Consider the following 22292-nt stretch of genomic DNA (forward strand, 5'->3'; position numbering starts at 1 on the left):
AGCAGAGAGTTACCTTCTTCACCACAGAGTTGTGTGTTGGTCAGCTGGTTTACATGCTGATCGCTGCTCCTCTCATTAATGTCAGTCTCTGGGTGATAGCGTATGTACGTATTCACAATATACTTCATGTTCGCCTTGCAAATGTATTTAAATAGACATTAAATTAAAACTAGCTTGCAACCGCTGTCTTTTGTAAAGATGAATTAGTACAAGTTAACTTTAGGTTGTCTGCGCTGTCGACTGTCCGGGTGCTACACTGACCGTCAACATCATGTTCTGAACAAACATTTACATAATCAATTATTAACATTTGTGAATTGATGCCGAATCGTCCACGTCCGCATCCCAATGCATCTAAGAATCGATTCCTTTCAACCCCCCTACCTTATTTTGCTCTGTCAGCATATTCAGATCTCTCTTGTTTAATTTTAAGCTTTTACACAATTCCTCTTTACAACTAAAATGAAACATATTTGTTTTTTCAGAACTTTCTTGCTTCCTAATAGCTTTTATTTTTCACTTTCGAATCACTTAACCACATTTTTTATTTACTGTATTTATATTTAGTGATCTGTCCAGACCATAGTGTGCTTTGTTTTTCCCTAACATGTCTTTGTCCATCACTGTAAATCAGGATTCATCTCAAAGAAAATCTAAATATAAGTCAGGAATGGAGCATTATTAATGGTAGAGTACATCAGTCTGATCATGTAAGAGCTTGTTTTATGTGTTTGTTGGTTATAGTTAACGTGACATTTATAAATGGAGACATAGGCATTGCTGTATCAGCCAAAATATAGTCATTAGACCATGTATTGTTTACTGATCATTCATATTATCATTCTAAAATGTCTTTAATTTGAATTAATTATTTTGACCGTCCTGCATACTTTTGCATATGTTTACTATACCATGTCATCCATTGGCATTGGTAAATATCAGTATTAAGCTCTACATACTGTGATGCTGTCCTCTGCACTGACTGATGGATCTTCATATGTCTTTCTCTGCAGGTTCAGGGGAGGGATGTGGAAAGATCATTCAGCGATACCCCAAGACAGACTGGGAGGGAACGGCGTTTCCTCAGGGGGTGGAGATGGTAGGTGAAAACAACCTCCTGTAAACTGAAAAAACCTGGGTATTTAAAATGCACTATCCAAAGTGAAACACAAACATGCACATAGTTTAAAAAAGATACCTGCAGCTGCTGAGATTATGTTTTGGTAGTCAATGATTCAAACTGGCTAAACAACAAACTTTGTCTTTACCTGAAAGTGTTTCAGCCTTTTGTCAATAGAGAAACACAAATATGAATATTTCCTTACTTCCTGTTTAGAAAAGTTTACGATTGGAGCACCTTGCTAGCCGAGTGGTTACATCACATGTCACATTACCACAATGCCATGGGTTCAATTCCAGCTTTTGTTGCACATCATACCCCTCTCTCTCTCTCTCCCTGTTCCCTGTCTCCTCTGCCATCTGGCAAATCAAAAAGTTAATGATCAAACGATGATTAAGTAATCACTTGCTGTGGTTACATGGGCCCTTTTCAGTCTGATTGAAATCATTCTTAGTAGAGAGTTTAACTTAGCTGTTTACATGGACACCAAATAAAGTGATCTGATAAGATGTGCGTTTACATGCACCAATGCATTTCATCAGATTATAACTTTTCTCGTATGTGTAACGTGATTTTGGCCGCTGTAAAGCGTCTAATCTGCTGGAAATATAACGGCAGAACAAAATGTTTGTTTTTCCAACCTTACTGAGAAATCTAATTCCTTCAATTCATAAAGTATAGAACAAGAAGGAGTGGTTCAACCTGTTAATATAATTTAGCACAAGTGTTACCCAGGTTATTGTTTCGTAGTTACAGATTGCGGATTTCTCTTAAAGGGATAGTATACCTAAGAATGAAAATTCAGCCATTATCTACTCACCCATATGCCGAGGGAGGCTCAGGTGAAGTTTTAGAGTCCTCACATCACTTGTGGATATCCAAGAGGAGAGGGGGTAGCAACACAACTCCACCTAATGGAGGGTTACGGCACCCCAGATTCAGATTCCTCGGCATATGGGTGAGTAGGTAATGGCTGAATTTTCATTTTCGGGTACACTATCCCTTTAAACACCTCACATGCAGATTATCAGTAGGTGTTACAATTTACAGATGTTCCTTAAACGTCTCATGTATAGACTACAGCTTCCGATAACGAGTCTATTGTTATGTCTGTGGCAACTCAGCCTGTAACAGCAACATTACATAAGGCTACTTTTTCAAAATCAAAAAATATATTTATATATCAGAGACTCACATCAGAATGTAGCACTAACAGAGCGTTAAACGTTTTTTAATTACTGTACGATTCTCTGTGCAAATCAGCAGAGGGAGGCGTGTAGAAATGGCTGTGGTGGCATGTTGTGTGTGGCGCATGCACCACCTACGTCACCTGATGTTACACCAAAGTGAGGCAGACATGCTGAAAGAATTCCAACCAGAGAGAAACGATCAGATAAAGCATTTACATGGTTATCAGGTAATACAATTTTCCTATTGAATGGATTATCATGAGATTAACACCGTCCCTCTCCACTTGATTGAGAGGGGTGATGATCTGATCAGGGCAGGCCAGTCTCTTCCAACTGAAGTGGTTCCATGAGGCTTTTTTATTCTGATTGGGCTATTATTCTGATTATAAGCGGAATATTATGGTCCATGTAAATGCACCTACTGCAAAGAAAGTTGTCTTTTTTGCTTATACAAAAGCTACCTCTTGATTTGATGACTGGTAGATATCAGTTCTGAAACTCCAAGTATAATTGACAGGCTGGAGTCTGAGTGGTTGCATCTTTACTGTGACTGTGGCCTTTGCTGTCTGCCGTGTAGACCAAATGACAATTTCATAGTTCATAACAGGAGAGCAGAAGGCATCTCTGGAACAAGTTAATGTGTCATATGTGCAGGTTGTACAGTGTTTTTCTAGTTAGTGAGTGAGTGTCCTTGTCGTTGCGCCCCTTAGCCATCACCAGCTTCCTGATGTGATAGTTAAGAATGTCATCTGTGTAAAAAAGGAAATATTTGTCTCGTAAGTGTCACAAAATGACAGATTGTACCCCGGGGAATTTTCATGTTTTGAAAACATATTTGCCCTTTGGAGCTTGTGCAGCAGATATTGGCATTTCCTGTTTCAGATAAATTCATAATGATTGTTTACTCAAACGTTTGTTTTAAACACTTTACACGTTCTCTAATTGGGAAACCTCCTTCCACAGATTCCTTTTTTACATAATGTCCGGCCTACTATCTGCTTCCCACTGCTGGCTGCGTCCATCTTCCTCTTCAGGAACATTAAGGGAATAGTTGACGTTTGTTGCCTCCCCGCATGGAGGGCGACCCCACGGGGTCTGTGACAGGGGGTCTGTTATCCTTATATGGACAATGCAATGGATGGACAAATATTTGCTTATCAGGACTGGGAAATACTGTCACTCTCCAGGGCAACATTAGCAGTGAACAGTATCATACTGCACAGGACATTAGCGCCTGTGTTATATCTGTTTTTGTTCATTTATATTGGCTACTGCAGATAAGCTTTTAATGACTAAGCAGAATGGATCTGGCAGATGACAAGATGGGAGAACAGAAAAATGACTCCAGATCCAGGCACAGTACTAGATTTTTTGAAAGTATAATCCAGCACATATTTCTGTGATAGTACATTTTTTCTGCCGTCGTCAATTCAGCACTAAAACTTACAAGTAAAACATCCAGATGTTGGGAAGATTCAGAGGACTCATAGATTGTAAATGCTGTGCAAAAGTAAAAGTTGCATGCTTTCTACTTTGCAGTTGAAGGTATGTTCTGTGTTTGGTGCATACATATAGGTATTTATAATTTAGAAGCAAAGTGATGCAGAGCAGAGCAGCAGCAGGTGTAGAGGCCAGCATGTTGCATAATATGGGTCAGATATCTAAGCCAAGATAAATGGAGAGGGCTTATCTAAACAACATTCCTCAACATCTCCTGTTTAGATGAGGTCATTTTTTTTCGCTATGACAGGATCCTTTTGTAGAAAGGCAAATATAATCTACATTTGTATGCAGTATTTGCAGATATAGCAGTTGAACTTGTGTTAGAAACATGTGATGAATGAATAAAGTTTTTGTTTGCCTTTTAATGCTGATAAATTATGGTCGAGAGTTATTATAGCTATAGATTAAATCTCTGTACAGACACGGTCAAAGAGATCATTCTTCCACCATGACCTTCGTTTATGTAATGGCATTTATAAGGCAATTGAGGACATGTGAGGCTGTTATTCCAGCACAAACAGACATATTGTGAGTGGGTGGTTTGAATGGCAAGCAGCCGTCTTCCTGTGTAACTCACTGAGTCTGTTGGTGGCCACCAAGAGTTTCTTGTTGTGAGTTATTGCTTAGAGACGAGCAGTGGTGTGTCATACGGAAAAGCACTGGGCTCCTTAAAGCCAGCAAATAGTAATTGTGACTGGTCAAACTATGAAAAATTAAAACTGAAAGAACGTCTTGTCCAGACAAAGTGTCTTTGGAGGTTGAATTGTTGTTGACATGAGTCGGAAACCCTAGCACTGGTCTTTAACCGTACAGTGACTCTGAGGGATGAGCCAGGATGGCGCTACCCTCTCAGCATCATCCCTCAAATATCCTGTTGTGGTTTCATAGAGTTTAAATATAGAAACACTGCCACAAGTTTAGCTAAATCTATTAGCTTAGTGTTTCCAGATGTCATTGAGGACCTGCATACCATTTTTTTTTTGTGCCTGTGTGGGTGTGTGTGAATTTTTTGTATTCCATCTCGCTGAAGTGATCCCCCCAATGCTTCTTCATTATGTGTCAGCCTAGACTGAAATTGAGACATACTGCAATCCCTAGAGTGCATAGAAAGCACAAGGCATGATGTTTCTCATTGAAGGCAGTAAACCCAAGCTGAAACAAGAGGATGCATTCAATGCAGGGCCTTTTTTTCTAAGTCTTTCTTGGCAAACACCCTGCATATTTGCTGTAACTGTTCTTCTGAGATACAACTATATGTACTTTACAAGTGTAGTGTAGAATATTGGATAACATGCTGAAAAAGATTCATATGTTTACGTCCTCAGTTTTCTATGAAAACGCTCCCAGAGGACTGAGCGAGGACAGAAGAGAGCGGGTTGTTCCAGAAATTTGGTTTCCTACTATGCGTGTGTGACAAACGTTGGTCAGGAGCCAAATGACTGAAATTCCAGCTTTGAAGCTTTAATGAAGATACACCATAGTGTTTAACAGACCCACTAAGCAATTTGCATTTTGGCTCTGTTTTGGCCTGGTATGTAAACCATTATTATTTGCAGATTTTCTCGACTCCGTGAAAAAGAAAATGACTCATTTACAAACACCAAGGAACACATCTGTAGAAAACAGTGGATGAAGCTGAGCACGAAAAGCATTTTGTGGTCACATCAGGCCCCCAGCAAACTAAATAACCACAGATGAGGAATGCACAGAGGAAAAAGCGTTTACAACTTGTCCTAGGAAAAATGTGTTTCTAATCTTTTCAGGCAAGTGATGATGATGGAAACCAGCTCAAATCCTCATCTGTTATGGATGAGCCATGTCTGTAGATGGAGGTCAGTAAGTTGTGCACCTAGTACATTTCCATCACCTCTGCCTCCAGTGTGAAGACGCAGTCCTCGTGATATACTGTAAAGGGAAGGAGGGACTTAACGTAGTGGTCACATACGAGGTTTTTAACATGTAAACTCAACAAATTTCAGAAACAACAATGGCTACCTCAAAATGTATTGATCATTACCACCTAATCAGAAGTAGAAAAATATTGGTATGAGCCCATTTTTTGTCAGAACAATGGTTGAAGAACAGTAATTACTCCACGATCCTGACTCGAATTGTTCTCATTTCTCTTTTAACTCTGAAGACCTACAGTGATGAACAGGACGTTGGTCACATGACAGACAAAAGTAGCTGAGCTGCAGTTTTCTAAAATGACTAACACAGCAATAAGATTGACTTAAACTTGAATCTAATGATTACAAGGATGACAAATAACGGCTGTTTGTAATTTATTATTAATTTTAGCTCGTTCAATATTCAAAAGGAATATGGTGTTCTCCCTTGCTCTGGTGATAACTGCATTGTCTTCTTGAGATGGGCCCCCAGACACCAACACGGTGATATCAAACTGATCCAAGTAAATACATCATGTGTGATGACACACACGCACACACACACACACACACACACACACACAGAGTTCACTGACCGTCCCTGCTGCAGAGGACATTTTAACATTTATCTACAAAAATATAAAATATACACAAAAAGTGAAAAAGACTAAAAACTGGATTTTTTTCAGTGAAGTTAAAAACACAATGACGACTCGTTCAAACATTTACAGAGTGTAACTGGGCCGTCCAATCAGATGTCAGACGAGCTGTGATTGGTGGATGAAGTCCTACAGCGTGGTGAGGAATTCTCTGACCTTGTCAATGATGGCTTCCTGTTTGATGCGGTCGTTCTTGAAGTCATCATCTACGTCCAGAACGAGGTGATTGCGGTGGTGCTAATCATAATAATAATTGTGATATAACTACCAGATGAATTGTAGGCTGCTAGATGGGCGAAGTGGGCAAAGAAGTACCTTTTTCAGCAACCAAGTTTGTCGCAGTAGTCATAAAGAATTGCTATTGTCACTGGGGGTGGGGTTTTTTTTGTTGTTGTCTTTGTTTTTGTTTTGTTTTTTTCAATTCACTGGTGTTTAAAGATCGGGGGTTTGGGCAGCAGGGTCACAAAGTGACAAAACAGAGTTCGGAGTAAGTTGTTAATAACTTACATTACATGCAATAGTCCACCTTCCACCTTCTCTTCCCCTCTCTCTCAAACACACTCACTCACACACACGCATCCACCACGGTGCTCCGGCCCTGGTGTCAGTCCTAAGTCCTGAAAATTGTGCTACTGTTACGCATAATGTTGGCAGCAATACCAAGTTTGAGCCTCTAGCATGGCAGACAAACTGCAAAAAGCCTACAAAAGCTTTCACTTACTTCTGGATCAAGTGACCCTAGTCAGGCTCGTTACACTCTGTTTGATAAAAAAAAAAAAAAAAGTTACTTTTTTTTTTAAATTGGACAGTTGCAGTCTGTGTTTTCTTATTTAGATTTACCACCACATAGTTTGAAGCAAAGAAATAAAATGTGCCACATAAATGCCAAAGGAATGCCTGCAATTACTTTGGTGTTCACTGTTTAATTGCTGAGCTTGCTTATTTAGTTACAAGCACCATTTGGAGTTTGTGAAAGTAGATTTGCAAGTTGTAGACTTTTCCTCCGTTATTTCTTTCTCCCTTGTGTGCTCTTGTTTCTTTCCGGTACCATTGTCTTTCGTGCTTAATGGGCTGTATAATTTGCAGGTATAAAATCCACTTTGTAAGACAACCAGATGGACATAAAACTTTTTAAATCCAACCCAAGTATCGATGAGTGTTTAGAGTAACAAACATCAAATCTTGTTCAAGCCTGCTTTTTTGGGACACATTTGCCAGCAAGTCATAAATTTTATTTCCAGCTTCACCTTAATGAAACCTTCATGCTTTGTATTTTAACACAGTGAAAGCAATAGGCTTCCAATTAATGGCAGGAAGGTTTTGGTTTAATGCTGTTTGTTGCATGTAATAACAGAGGTACATAAAACAAATTGAGTAAGTGTTTCAAAGCAGATCCTTTTCAAACTGGTTTTATCCTGTCAGAAACTTTGTAAAACACAAATTAAAGGCCCAGATGTTGACATGGTGCAATGTTAAAGTTGGCTTTAATTATTTGATACTTCTTCACATTTGTTTTTATGTTTTACTATGTGTGAAGACTTATGTAACATAATTCATTCATTACCTCATTACTGGTCGTATAATTAAGAATAAAAAGTGCACTTGTGTGTTAGTTACCTCACACACCTCATTCATCACCTCATTACTGGTCATAAAATAAAAAAACAAAAAAATAGTCAACTTGTGTGTTAGTTACTCTTGATTCTTCACCTCAGAATTATTATAAAGCTTATTTTTGCCTTGTGCCCAGCTGTTTAATATATGGGATATGTTTATCAAATATGAAAATAAATGTGAGCAAAGTTATATTTCAAGATTCATGTGCAAAGCCTTGGCTACAATGTCTACATTTCAATTCAAAATCAAAGAAAATCTTTTATAGAATGAAGCGTAGTCCCTATAAACAGCCTTGCACTGAACACATAACTAGACAGCTAATGCAATCAGTCAATCATTTATTTGTCACATGAAGTCATACAGGACAGTGAAGTGTGATCCTGTCAGCTCATTCAACTTGTGCATTTAAATTTAGTCCTTTCTTTGCCTCTTTTTACATTGTTGGCTGTCTGTGTGTCTGGGTGCTCCTGGCAATGCATGGTTTCTGGTTGTGAAATTATTTAACTTTATTTTGGGGACAGTTGCTTCCGTTGTTTTACAAATTAAATCTACTACAGACTCTGTGAATTCATTGATGTCATTGGTGACGTCAACGGTGGTGTCCTGGAACATGCTCCAGGCTCTGATTAGCTTCATATCTTGTGTCACTGGGGCCATGCTTTGTAGTTTCTATGTATATCTTGACCTCAATAAGATGGCTGCATGGTTGCTCCACCCAAACGCAGGCAATGGTTCCGCTCTGCAGCAGCCTCTGAACGGCATACAGTAGTGATCCTGAGCATGAACAGGACAGCACTTCACATTCCCACTGTCACACCAGTCTTTTTTCTCCATAAAGCACATGTCTTCTCCCTGTCTCTTGCCAGAGTCTTCTGCTCTGCCAGATCGGCATATAAAAATATTGTCACCTGGTTGAATGTTATTCGGTTATCCAGGATTTAGCACAGTTTTGGTGAAACAAAGGATACAATTCCTGATATCCCGTTGGAGACTGATGCAAGCACAAAGGTCGTCTAGTTTATAATCCAGCACCAGCACAATGGCTAGCAGAATGCTAGTTCAGCTGTGCCCATCTTCTCCGTCTTTTCCTTAATGTTTACTGATGTTTACATGTGAGAACCACAACCTAGCCAGCTAGCAGAAGTCGGCAGGAGGACAGTTTGAAGACTGGCGAGTTGATTTCCACATCTCGATGAGTAACTTGCAGCCACATGCCACCACCGCCCAATGCCAACCACAATACACACCACCAACACTTGCACAACAGACAAAAGAGTTGACTCCTGTGATTTAGCACACATTTGCCTGAGCTTACAGAGAGATGAGTGGAAACATCAGCACCTATTAGTTTGCTTGTAAAAAAAATAATTCCAAGGTCTGCGAAACAGCATAAATAATAAATAACCACACACCGACAGTGACGACATTGAAATGGATAGCTGTTTATGTTTATGCTTGGCTCGGTCTTCAGTCTGTATGTATATATATACGTGTGTGTTGGGTGAAGAGAGATGTCTTGACGCCGGTGCTTGAGAGTTCAAACACATTCCAAAGCACCACAAAGTTCAGTGTTGAACATGAGGGTCAGTCCAGTACATGTAGCCTGCAGACATCGTGCTGTCAGCAGACTCATACCTGCTGTCTCCGCTATGGTCTAGTTCCCCAGCAGGTAAACAAAATGTGTCAGATAACATTGCCTTGTAACAGTCATTACGTTTTGGAACACTTGGTATGAGACTCTGCAGCACAATCAGCCTCAATCAGCTCTGTTAATGTGTTAAAGACAGAGGCACAGTTTACAGTATCCATACAGGAAGTTAAAAATGGGAAACTGCTTTGATGCAACAGGGCACTTTGAGCAGAGCTAAGGGCCATGGATTTTATGTTGAAGGTCAAAGATGAAGAACAATAATATTTGTGGCTCCAGCTCTCCATTAGGAGGATTTGCTGCCTTTTTTTGCAGTTTCATATCATTTTAAATGCAGCACTTCGGGTTTTTTTAGCCGTCGGACAGAAAAAAAACAAGCAGTTTGAACATCATGTTGGGCTTTCAGAACTTTTGATGGCCATTTCATAAGCTAAATGATTTATTGATTAATAGAAAAAACAATCATGAATGAAAGTAATCCTGCTCTGATTTAATTATGGGTTTAATTGTGTTGAGTTAAATGTTTTCAAAGCTTGAATTTTTTATTAGGGCATGCAGTTAATAGTATTATTAGTGGTTTGATTACATTTCCATTTGACTACCAAGTACTGAATGAATATATGGAAGTGGTTCTGCAGATCAGACATTTTTGAAAACCGCCACATTCAGCAGTTTGAGATTGACCTCTCTCAACACACCTTTCCATTCATCGCATGTTGTCTCTCACTGACGTATGTCTTTGTTTTCAAGTCTGAAGGCGACTTGACCTCACCTTTAAAGGCTTGTAGCATTTACCATCAGGTGTCTGACAGTGACAACAGTGGGGGACTCAGCCTAATACTCAGACTGCTCTACTTCTAGTCTCACATGTTGTTGCAGTGGGCGAGATGATGCAGCTCTGAACAATAGTAATCCTGTACTGGTCCAGTCCAACACACAGTATGCGGTGTGGGTTTTTTGTTCCACTCAGTCAGCTAGGCAAGCAGAGTTGTTTCTCTGACCGCATACCATGTCGGTCACTTGCTTTTTTGAACCACTGCTTCCTCAGATATATACTGGTAGCTGTAATTGTTACGGAGAGAAAGATTTTTATACAAGTGGTCACCACAGTGGCCAGAAACTAAAGCCAGTGTCTTTAGATGCAGCTCCACCCATGGCCACTTCTATACATTCTTTAGTCTTCCTTTTGATCAAGAGCCATTCAAAATATTTCTTAAATTGAAAAGTTAATTTGTTTTTAAAACAACATCATCATCATCTCTCTAGCTAATTTAATTGGCAATGTGTGTCTTGGTGGTCTGTAAAAGTGAAGGTAGATGTTTGTAATGTGTTTTCTTAATAGACAAAAGAGTCAGTCTATCACACTAAAGACGTAATAGTTTCTGCTCTCTTGTTCTTCCGCAGCTCCACCGAGACTTCTCTATTTGCCCATATTTAAGTTGCCTGGCCTCAGTAACTGCCAAGATGGTGGTCAGCGGTAAACCCAAATCCAGTCCTCAAAACAATCTTCCAAAAAGAGGGTGACAACACAAGCGCTACATCTGTGCTTCTCTACAATCTAGAATTTTAAGGAGGAGAATATCGTTGTTCTGGGGTCTTAGTACTGTCAAACATGTATTGATGGTGTAAAAAAAAAAGCCACTCTTTTCATAAATATAACCGCTGTGGAGCCAGTCAGTTCGCTGTGAGCTACACCTGAACGCTTTTCTAAGTAGATTTATTGCATAGAGTGCTGAAGTAGTGAGTCCTAAATCCTGGAAATGAGTTAGCATGTTAGCACTTCTGGTTCCCTTGTCTCAAAGTCAATGTTTTTTTGATTGGATTTTTGTTTGGATGCCTGAAATAAGGCCTGTGGTTAACACAAGCTTAGGAGATTTTCAAGTTGTGCTCTACAACATAAAATGCCCCAGTAAATGACTCACTCATAATTAAAAAAGGCAGTTGCTAAAAAGTGACCTAATGAGACTACAGAGGTTGTCTGGACAGTAAACACCGAACATTACCTTTACAGCCTTATTGTGGTGGCAATGCGACCTTGGTGTAGTTCGTTTATAGCCTGAGGTTAGCTTTTTACTTCTGGCAGTTGCATATATGCTTCAGAAATGTTTAAAATGGTGTTCAATTGTGAAAATTACCTTGCTGAACCAAAAGTATCTGAACTTTTAATGTCTCGGAGCCTATTTTCCACAATAATCCAAAATCTACTTGAAAAATCCCATTGCTTTTTGGTGTCGAGGGAACGGGGGCTATGCTGACTTCTGGGTTGGCCTCTTTTCATCCTTGATGGACATTGGAGAAGTCAGTAATCAGATGATTGCAGCAGTATGTGTATGATGTCTATGTGAAGGCTGTGTGTGTCTTTCTGCTTTTTGCATTTGGTAGTTTGTTCACTCATTTGTTAATTGCTTCTTCCTGTCCACACTGCTGAGCCCTCCGTCCAAACACAAAAACAGTCTGTTAGAAATAAATCACATGTTCTTTTAGCTGGCTAATCCAAGTCTAATTGATAACAGAGTGAAACTTGGATTACAGTGTTTTTGTACTCTGTGTTCTGTTATTGGAGAGATTGCTTTATTTTTAGTAGGAATTGTTTGCCTAAAAATACACTGATTGCAAAAGCCTACTGCACTCGCAACAAACACAGATACTGTATAGGTAATGCCACCTTACCCACTTGTATTCATCTGTCAAAAATATGTAGACATGAAATTCTAAAAAGAAAAATGTCCTCTTGGGGCCCAACTTCCTCTGATGAAGGAATTTGACCTGACTTGACCAGACTGTAAACATTTGTGCCATTTCTCTTGTCTAGAACTTTGACTTCTTGAACTCCTCCATTTTGCCCCAAATCCCGGTTGTAAAGAGGAACGTGACTTGGTGCTTCCAGGAAGGATCCTCGTGTTATTCAGAAAATGTTTAAACTGCTGGTGTCATGTTGGAATTCAAAATGACTGCTGGAAATTTAAATACATGTTGTCTCAGAATAAGTATACTTCAGGACTCCAGAATGACCTAACCCTCTGGACTGGAGTATGACCTCAGCCTCTGGACTCAGGTCAGATTCAGTTCACCTCACCCTTGTTGCTGTGAGGATGTATTTGGCCTTGTTTTCCTAGCAGGTTGGATAAGTAAATCATGACAAAGCTTATGTTCATAATCAGCAGCCTTGGTTAGTCAGTTTGAGGCCCTGTGCCAAACCACAGACAGATGAAAGAATGTAGCCCAATTGTATGACTTGATGGATTGACTCAAGTGACCATAACCTGACATGTCGCGCTGCACGTTGTTCTTATGATGTTTGTAAAACTATGAGAGAAAAACTAAACAGTGCATTCCACATAGCAGGATGCCGTTCCAGCCAGGGGGGGAGAATGGGATCATGTGTTTGTCAGGAAGATCCACACATGAGTAATCAATGCTTCGTGTGCCAGTGAAGCTAAACACATCAGGAAACAAAGCTGGAGCTGTCAAGCAGACAGGACTTTCCATGCTGAAAAGCACTGTGAGCTCACCAGGAAATGGGAATACACAGGATGAAATGAAGCCACAGTTTGCTGGAGAGCAAACATACTTTCAGATTAAATACAGTAAAAGCTTTTTGTCTTGTCGGTTTAATGTTTAAATATATAGTTGTTTGGGGAATTAAGTGTGTCTTTCCTTGTCATCCTGTCATATGCACTTACAGGAAAGTTGTTCTTTCCTGGTAGACCCAAGTTTGTGAGTCCAAACAAACAAAAACACCAAAGGGATGATGACAAGTGACCAACTCTGTGGCCAGCCAAAACATGCAGTTGTGCACTGTTGCCAGTGGTCAGGTGAGCAGGTCCAAGAGCAAAGTTTTGGGATACCNCTAAAGAGCTCTACAGTAACTGGCTACTGGTGAATGCCACTGTTGTTAGGAAATATGTACTGACTGCTGCTGACACTGCAGGCACAGTGGCTGGTAACATAACTTGGATTCTTACATCAGCATACTTGTATGTGCAGAAAATCCTTATACCCATTGCCTGCATGTATTATCTGTCTGTCTGTTTGCTTTAAAACTTCCAGTACTAGCTAATGTATGCTGACGTACGTGCCCAGTTTCAGGTTCTCCTCAGTGTTGAACTTCTTCAACAGAATTTGCCAACAACTTTTCAGCTGTAATGGTTTCCATTTGTGTTGGCATTAAGTGGTGTAGGCTGCGCCTGCTGAGTGTCACCTGACAAGAACTGGATGTTTGGAAATTCTAAGTGGGATATACTCATTTCTTTGGAGTAATTTTAGCCACTGACAGCATAATAATGGTTCAGTAATACATTATGTTGCTGTCATTCATCAATATTTTTAGCCTTTATTAAAGGAATGTGGAGCTCTGAGGATGGCAATGTTGGTAACTTGTCAAACCCTGTTTGGTTTTAGGAGTAGGGCTTTTAAGCCCTGTTCAGACCACAGATTTGCGATGAGACAAGTTGAAATTTGCAGCTACTTGCAATGCACCAGTCTGCAACATCTGCGACTAGAGGAGACGGTGTAGCGTCTCCATGTAATGACTTAAAGTATTTGTTTTTTGTTGTTGTTTTTATTTTATTTTATTTTTTGAGGGGGTATGTGCATGAATGCGCACATACAGCCAGCAGCAGCAGCAGCCCATCATCTGACACAGACACACTGTGAGGACAGCGATGTCTTGTCATACTTTTCAACAGTCACAGAGATTACAATGAGATGGACTCCCACTTGGTTGAGGTGGAGTGCAATTGTCAGAAAATTCCACAGCAAGCAAACGCACCGACTGCTTTCAGTTTTCTTGACCAATTGACTTTGCTGGCTACAAGCTGATTGGCTGTGAAATATGTGTCATGCTTTAAAACCATCAACTGGCAATTTGACATGCTGAGTCGCAGGCGACACCATCAGCTGGCTTGAGTTGATCTGAGATGGGCCACTTAACACCGCTGCAACTTTTCCCTTGAACGTCGTACAATGGTTTCATCTCGTTGTGACTCTCTGAGCTGAACGGGGCTTTAGAGTCATATGTTAATATTCTCCCAGTGTGTCTCTAGCGATTTGCTTTTTGAGCTAAAAACATTGCGAAAACACAGCTAACCAACCTGCAGCAGAAACAATGCAACATGACATCATGCATCTGTGTTTATTTTTGAGAAGTAATGGTTGAGTAGGAACCATGAGTAGGAACCATTTACAGTACGAGTAACCACTCACTCAACACGTTGACACGTACTGCACGGATTCACATTTACTCCTCGCAATGCACTAGTGTATGTTCAAGGGAGGAACAAAACTTGTTGTGGTTTGACTCAAGCTTATTAAGGGCAGAAGTGAGACTGAATACTGCGGTGAATACTGTAACTGGTGGAGGGCCCCCACAAGGCAGTGGAGGAAGCACCTGTTCCACAGCCAGGTCATTATCACCCATTATCTCGCCGCGCTGTGCTGTAAAGGCCGGGGCACAGCAGTCTGACGCAGGACAGCCATTGTACTGATCTACAACCTCAGGACGAAGCTGTTTACCTTGTGCTTTCATTCATCACGCCATGTGCTCAGATCTGTGTTTTGATATTTTGTGTTTACTGTTTACACATGAAATCAAAAGCAGCCACGTGTACCTACTGTCAGCTGATAAAGTTAAAAAAAAAAAAAAAAACAACTAATAGAATTAAAATTAAAGAGGAAAAACAAGCAAAATTCTGCATAAAATAAATAATAGTCTCATAATTATATGACATGTCCAGGGTATTGAACTTAAAAATAAAAGGTGATGCGATTTCTGGTGGAGGAAATAATATCAGTTCTTTTTCATGTTTCCCTGTTTATAGCTGTACTTTCAACGATCAAATCAAATTCCTACCATCGTTATATCCTGCTTGCCTATCCTGTTTCACTCAGAAATACGTCACGATGCTGAAGCTGAATACTCTTGAAATGCCGTGCCATTTGGACTTTAAGCGTGGGTTTTGAACATTTTCAACCTTGAGTGCCCCCTGTCTGACATGTTGACGCTGTGTACAGTCTGAGCACAGCTCTATGTGCCAATCATTTTGCTCTATACATAAGCACAGATCCACAGCCTGGTCACAGACATGCAGAAGCAGGTGAAATGCTCGAAAGCCAAATGCACAGCTGCATGCAGTCTAGGATTGGAGGCCAGATGTGATCATTTAGCCTGGGGGCATCATGGTACTTTGTAGGGCAAACTTAAATCAGACAGAGCTCATCATCTTGTCAAAAAGTTAGTTTTTAGGAGAGGCACAGTACAGATATAAGGAATGATAGAATAATACCATGGTTTGATTTTAAAGTTGCACTGATGGAAGAATAGTCAATGTACCGTTTGATTTACTGCCACTTGTATCTGCTTGCTGTATTTCCAACAAAAACGTCTGTCTGTATACCAATGGGAGTCAGTTATGTAATAGTATAAGTCCGTTATTTAGGTATACTTTCTTGTAAAATATGTCTCAGTACTCTTCTTGACATCACCACTTTGAAATCCGATAAAACATAATCGTTTGTCTCACAAATATTTATGTCAAGCAAACTCTTAGAAACCGTTGTTGTAAATATTCAGTAGAACCACCGGTTCCACAAAAAGTCTCCATCCTTTACTTCCACGTCTTTTAAATGTCTGAAGTTGAGGCCAGCAACAACCCAAGTAGGACAGTTGTGTTTGTGTTTTTCACCGCGGCTGTCACAAATGCCAGAATCAGAAACGGTTGTTATGGTCTGTTGATAGCTGCTGTAATTCTTTTACAGCTTACAGGCCACTGGCATTTTTTTTTGGTTTTGTTTTAATTTCACATGTACCTAGTGTTTGATCTTACAAAGTCTGCTTATCCAGGTACAGCATGTTGTCACTGGCAATTATTCACCAATACTTAAGTTAAAATCAGAATGGCTTACTGTGCAAAGCCAACCACACTGTCCTGCCAGATCTCTGTTTAATATTACACACCTCACTTGAATTGTGAAACTCTGTAGTTATTACATAGCTTTGACATAACTTTCAAGAGGACCCTATTGTGCGCATTTTCAGGTTCATACTTGTATTTTGGGTTTCGACTAGAACATGTTTACATGCTTAAATGCTCAAAAAACACTTTATTTCATCCTCTGTCTTTAAGACCCCCCTACTGAAAAAGCCCAGTCTGTTCTGATTGATCAACGTTTCTGGGTCTTCCACATCTCAGCATCTCTGCATCATGATTGCAGCCAAAGAATGATTATAATGGAGAAGAGCACCACTTTATATCATGAAAAATTACCAATAAAAGCTTCTAAACATGCCTGATGTTAGCATGTAGCTACATGTAGCAGTGTACTTCAAGCTGGGTAATGACTGTAGAGTAAAGCAGCACTTTTGACTGTGACAAAAATCCCCATAAAAGGTTCTAAACCAAAATCTTAACAACCAGACATGTTTGATCAAAAATATCTGAAATCAGGGAGAAATTTACATCGGAAACTAAGGTTACATGTTTTCCTGATCTTAGCATGTAGCTACATGTAGCAGTCTGGACTACATAATGTTATCACTTGCAGTAGCATGCCTGGAGCAGATGACCAAATGAAAAAATCTGTCACACGCTCACGTCGGCTTGTCCCAAGAGTAGAAAAGACATTGGAAAGGTCTTCAGAAAGGTCTGAAACCATGGATTTTTGCTCACAGGGATCACTTTTATGTATTTTTATTGTATTTTTGAACATCCAATATTGTAACATTATATATCTATTCATTCATTCATTATCCATTACTGCTTATCCTCTGACATTGGCTGAGAGGTGGGGTACACCCTGGACAGGTCGCCAGACTGTCACAGGGCTGACACATAGAGACAGACAACCACTCAAGTTCACATTCACATCCACTGGGAAATTAGAGTCACCAATAACGCGCATGTCCGTGGACTGTTGGAGGAAGCCGGAGAACCCAGAAAGAACCCACCTGACACAGGGAGAACATGCAAACTCCACACAGAAGGATCCCAGAAGGACCCCAGCCAGCCGGTGGGTCCGAACCTGGAACTCTCATGCTGTGAAGTGACAGTGCTAACTCTGCATCACTGTGCTGCCATATGTGACAGAAAATAAGGGAATATGTCATGATGTCATAATATGTCCCTTTTGAAGAAAGTACGGTATGCTGACATACTCTCAGGCTATGATTTACACAGTTATATAAGCAGGCATGCTGATACTTGGAAGACCAAGTCCTTCTTGAGCAGACGTCATAGATTGTTTTTGCGATAATGCTCTAAGCTTTGATCTTCCTGCTCTACTCGCCTCAGTTTTGACAGATTCCGTCACAGTAATGGGAGAATTTACTGGATTATGCTTGTTTATATACCATTCAAGTGGTTTTAATATCAGTTTACCACAATGAAAACCTGTTATCAAACAGTGCCGGGAAAATCCATGGACTTTTCTTTGGATCCTGAAAGGGAATTTTTGTGCTCTATATTTCACAGCAGATTCTAACCCCTGAACTATTATTCAACCCGTGTATGCCTGGAAGATGTGGTGTTTATTAACCTACTTTTGACAGAACTGAGAAATAATAAAGCCCAGTTAATGTTTGGGACCTTCATGCCAGCCTTGAGCATCACTGAGACGCACCAGATTTAGTTTAAGGAGTAAGATTGAGAGAATTAATCTGACGGGGGATTTGATTTCAGCACAGGAATGCCTGATTCCCTGAAGGGTCCTTTTTATTTGCCTCTTTATGCATTTCTATTTTCAAGTTGCATGTGGTGAACTGGCCATATGTTTTTAATTTATGCTGTGTTTTGAAATAAACCCAAGTATTTGCCCTGAAGTGAGCAAATCTTCCCAAGGGACCTTGGGGGTTCGGCTTCTCCGTGCTGGACTGTGCGTGACTTAAAAAAACTTTAACGTTTGAACTAAAAATACATCTTGTAGTAGGTCTTTTTTCAGGTGTTACATTTCCTACACATATGGAATCTATGAAGCTTGAAATTTTGTGTGCAGTTTGCTATATTTGCTCGATGACTCTTCCTGTCCCGCTTGACTAGACGTGTTTTTTTTAAATGACTGTGGTCTATCATCGTCATCTAAAAATATCTATCTAAAATGAACCATATGCGTCGGGTATTGCATAACCAATCAGCAAAAGGAAACCAGAAGTGCTGGTGACAGTGGGGAAGCAGAGTGGAGGAATGGAAGTGGAGGGAGATGCCACCTCAGTGGAGCGTTCTGTGATGGAGCTGTGCTTTGGTGCAGTAAATTAACTCAGTGCAACTACTAAATATTGGTTGGGTAACAGTGCTATTGGTCATTTTGTTGACAGTTTTGTTTCTTGTACTTATCATGCCGACCTTGAGCTAAGACAATAATTGGGGGGTGTTTGTGCGCCAAACTGCTCGGCTTGAGCTTCCATCTCTGGTTGTTTGTCTGTGGCTCATCCTGCAGAACTGATAAAGGAGGAGTTCTGGGCAGGCAGCACGCCATTGACCTTCTCACCCCCGGCCCGTCTCCCTGTTCCCTGACACCTCGCACCTCACTTTCCGTCATTGTGTTTTCTTCCTGGCATGCGACTCTTCCACATGAATGGGGAAAGAACAAGGAAAAGGGAAGAGGATGATTGAGGTGTACCGTGTAATGCACATCTGTTTTCCTTACCACAGTGATTGTCTTGGCAGGAACTTTACATGCAGCCTCTGTCTACAGTTTGCTAGAATTTTCTAGGAAATTCAGATGATTATGGGAGGATTTAGATTATTTTACTGTACATATTACTCTTATACCTGCTCCAAGATTTGTGATCGTCTGGCAGTCACATTTAGTTATTTTTCACTGCACTTTCAGGTTTGCTGTTGTTTGTATGTTGTATGTTTTTTACTCTATGAACGTTGTCCTACGTTTTCCGAGGACACATTGTTTCCTGAAATTCTTCTTTGTTCCATGCCACAACATGATGTACATTATAGTCAGGGGAGTATGGAAAATGTTTTCTTTTTTCTTCCCCCTTCAGTTTAGGTCATTCATTCTTGCTGATGCTCAGATTGGAGGAGACAGCTCAGTCTAAGCACATTTTATTGCTGTGGAGAGAAAACATGGAACAACTTTGGTGCCTGATTTCATTTGGGTTTGTAACTCAACCAAATTATGAAATAAGCCCCCCTCCAAAAGCATTTGCGGGATTGAGCTCATTTGTGGTAACGGGAACTCTTTAAAGGTTTTATGACCCTTCGAATTCTGTTTGTATTTCCCTAAGAACACGACTCTCACATGTTTGGGTCATAATAAAAACACAGTAAATCCATTTCCAGCCGCATTTTTGCTGTATCATACCAGAGAAAGACAAAGCTGACTTTAAAGGGAGATACCGTACTGTCTGTCTTTTTGTCCTGAGTCATCCTTAGTAATGGCTGCTGCCCTAGTTATATCTGGCCTGCGCCCGCCTGACCAGGCTTTAATGCCTCGTCACGGTGTAGGATTGCGGCCGTGTTCTGATAAGGCAAAGCCTCCGTGTGTGGATTGTTTTTTTGTTTTTTTTTCCTTCTTATTGATGCTGCTCTTAAAGCTCACTATGATGATGTTTAGGAGGTCAGACTGCAGATCCAGTGTCACTGGATGAGTAGGTGAATAGTGCTTTGGGAGGGAGTCAGTCATACCAGGCAGCAGCACATGATGTGATGCAGTGGGTTTAGCTGGAAGGCAGCAGCTTACTCGGCTTTGACATTAATACAGCAAGTGTTCATTTGTCACTTGACTACAGTCTAATTTGGGAATCGGAGATGTCCTTTCTCTCTGCTGTGTGTGCTTGTTTGTGTGTGTAAGTGTGTATGCTGTATAAAGACCATGTTTCCTACACGTTGACCTTTGCACCTGTTTCATTGCCATGGATCTCTGTCATACTGTAGTTAAATGTATAATAAAGCTTGTGACCATCAGTGGTTTCACTTGTTCTTGCAGCTCCACTGCTTCCTGGTAATGTGTCCTGCGTCATTTGCTGTTCCTGGTTGCAGAGTGTATCACAGCAGGACAAAGCACTTACAGAGAGAAAAAAGGCCCCGAAAACTTTATTAATTTAAGTGTGGTTAGCACTGTGACCATTTTTGATACTAGTGCTTTTGAATCCCCTCCTTGTCCATTTTGTCTCCTAAGATGAGCCACATGTTTACATTCTGTGTTTGACTGAATTGCAAGTGACATAATTTTTCAAGTTGGATGTTTAAACAAATAGCATAAGCATATTTTCTCCGTTTACACAGGGTTGTGCACAGTTAAATTTAAAATGATAAACAGTATTTGCAGAACGCTCCAGAGTTTCCCTGCTTTTGCAAAAATTGCAGAAAAGCAGGACAGATTCTGAAATCATCGATAAGACACTCAGCCTGTTTCAATTAGTTTATTCACAACAACAAACCTCACGTGAACACCTTTGTGTTAGATGCAAACTCACTTGTTGTAGACACTAAAACTCATAATGAGAGGCATAAGCAGATAATGTATCATGAAAAATATTGCTCTCATTCATTTCATTGAACTGGGTGGCACGGTGGTACAGTGGTGCAGCATTGTCACTTCACAGCAAGAGGGTTCCTGGTTCAAACCCCAGGGTGGGGGAGCCCTTATGTGCGGAGATTGCATGTTTCCTCATGTGAGCGTGGGTTTTCTCCGGCTTCCTCCCACAGTCCAAAGACATGCAGGTTAACCGATGACTCTAAATTGTCTGTAGGTGTGAATGTGAGTGTGAATGGTTGTCTGTCTCTATGTGTCAGCCCTGTGATAGTCTGGCAACCTGTCCAGGGTGTACCCTGCCTCTCGCCCAATGTCAGCCTGGAATACGGCTCCAGCCCCCCGTGATGTCTTACAGGATTAGCGGTTTCGGAACATGAATTAATTAATGAATTTCATTGAACTGCCCCGTTTGTAAAGAGGGATATGTGCAATTAGTGGACTAGACTATTAAACGTTGCTACCCTCGCTAGTCGGCACCAGAAATACTAGTCCTTCAAATGTAATTAATAAAATAATTAATGTTTTTTGTGACTGCGTTTCCCCCAATGAAAATGCTGTTATAATGATCAGGTACTTATCCAAAAGATCTATCTGTCTAAAAAATATAGTTTTCAATAAATGTTATTTTGTTGTCATGTTTTGTAAGATAATGTGCAAAGTGCCACACATTTCAGCAGCATTTAAAATACAATTTGGTTATTTAAAAGTGAGATTATCGTAGTGGATAGTGCCGGCGCCCCATATACAGAGACGATGCCTCGCTGCAGCGGTCACAGGCTCGACTCCGGCTTGCAAACATTTGCTGCATGTCAACCCCGCTCTCTCTCTCACCCCATTTCACTCTGTCCTGTACATTAAAGGCAAAAAGCCCAAAAAATAATCTTTAAATCTATTTCTATTTCAAATGACTCTCAGAATATACACAGTATTCTTTTGGATGATGTTTAACATCATAGATTTAATTGTGCTCAATTTTGACTGTTCTCTAAGCGTTTTCTCAGGTTTACACTGCGTTCCAAATTATTATGCAAATTGTATTTAAGTGTCATAAAGATTAAATTTTTTGTTTTTCAATTAAACTCATGGATGGTATTGTGTCTCAGGGTTCTTTGGATCACTGAAATCAATCTCAGACACCTGTGATAATTAGTTGGCCAGGTGAGCCCAATTAAAGGAAAAACT

General features: G+C 40.3%; 1 protein-coding gene across 2 annotated transcripts in view; it reads left to right on the top strand.

Annotated features, from left to right (window-relative positions):
* sbf2 (SET binding factor 2) overlaps positions 1-22292 on the top strand; it is a 128385-nt gene that overhangs the window by 18036 nt on the left and 88057 nt on the right. For both annotated transcript variants that reach the window (XM_050043650.1, XM_050043659.1), the window contains exon 2: positions 1014-1099. In XM_050043650.1, the coding sequence (XP_049899607.1) occupies positions 1014-1099 (86 nt within the window). The remainder of the gene's footprint in view (positions 1-1013; positions 1100-22292) is intronic.

Source organism: Epinephelus moara, chromosome 1 (genome assembly GCF_006386435.1).
Source record: "Epinephelus moara isolate mb chromosome 1, YSFRI_EMoa_1.0, whole genome shotgun sequence".
In the NCBI taxonomy this organism is placed as follows: Eukaryota; Metazoa; Chordata; class Actinopteri; order Perciformes; family Serranidae; genus Epinephelus; species Epinephelus moara.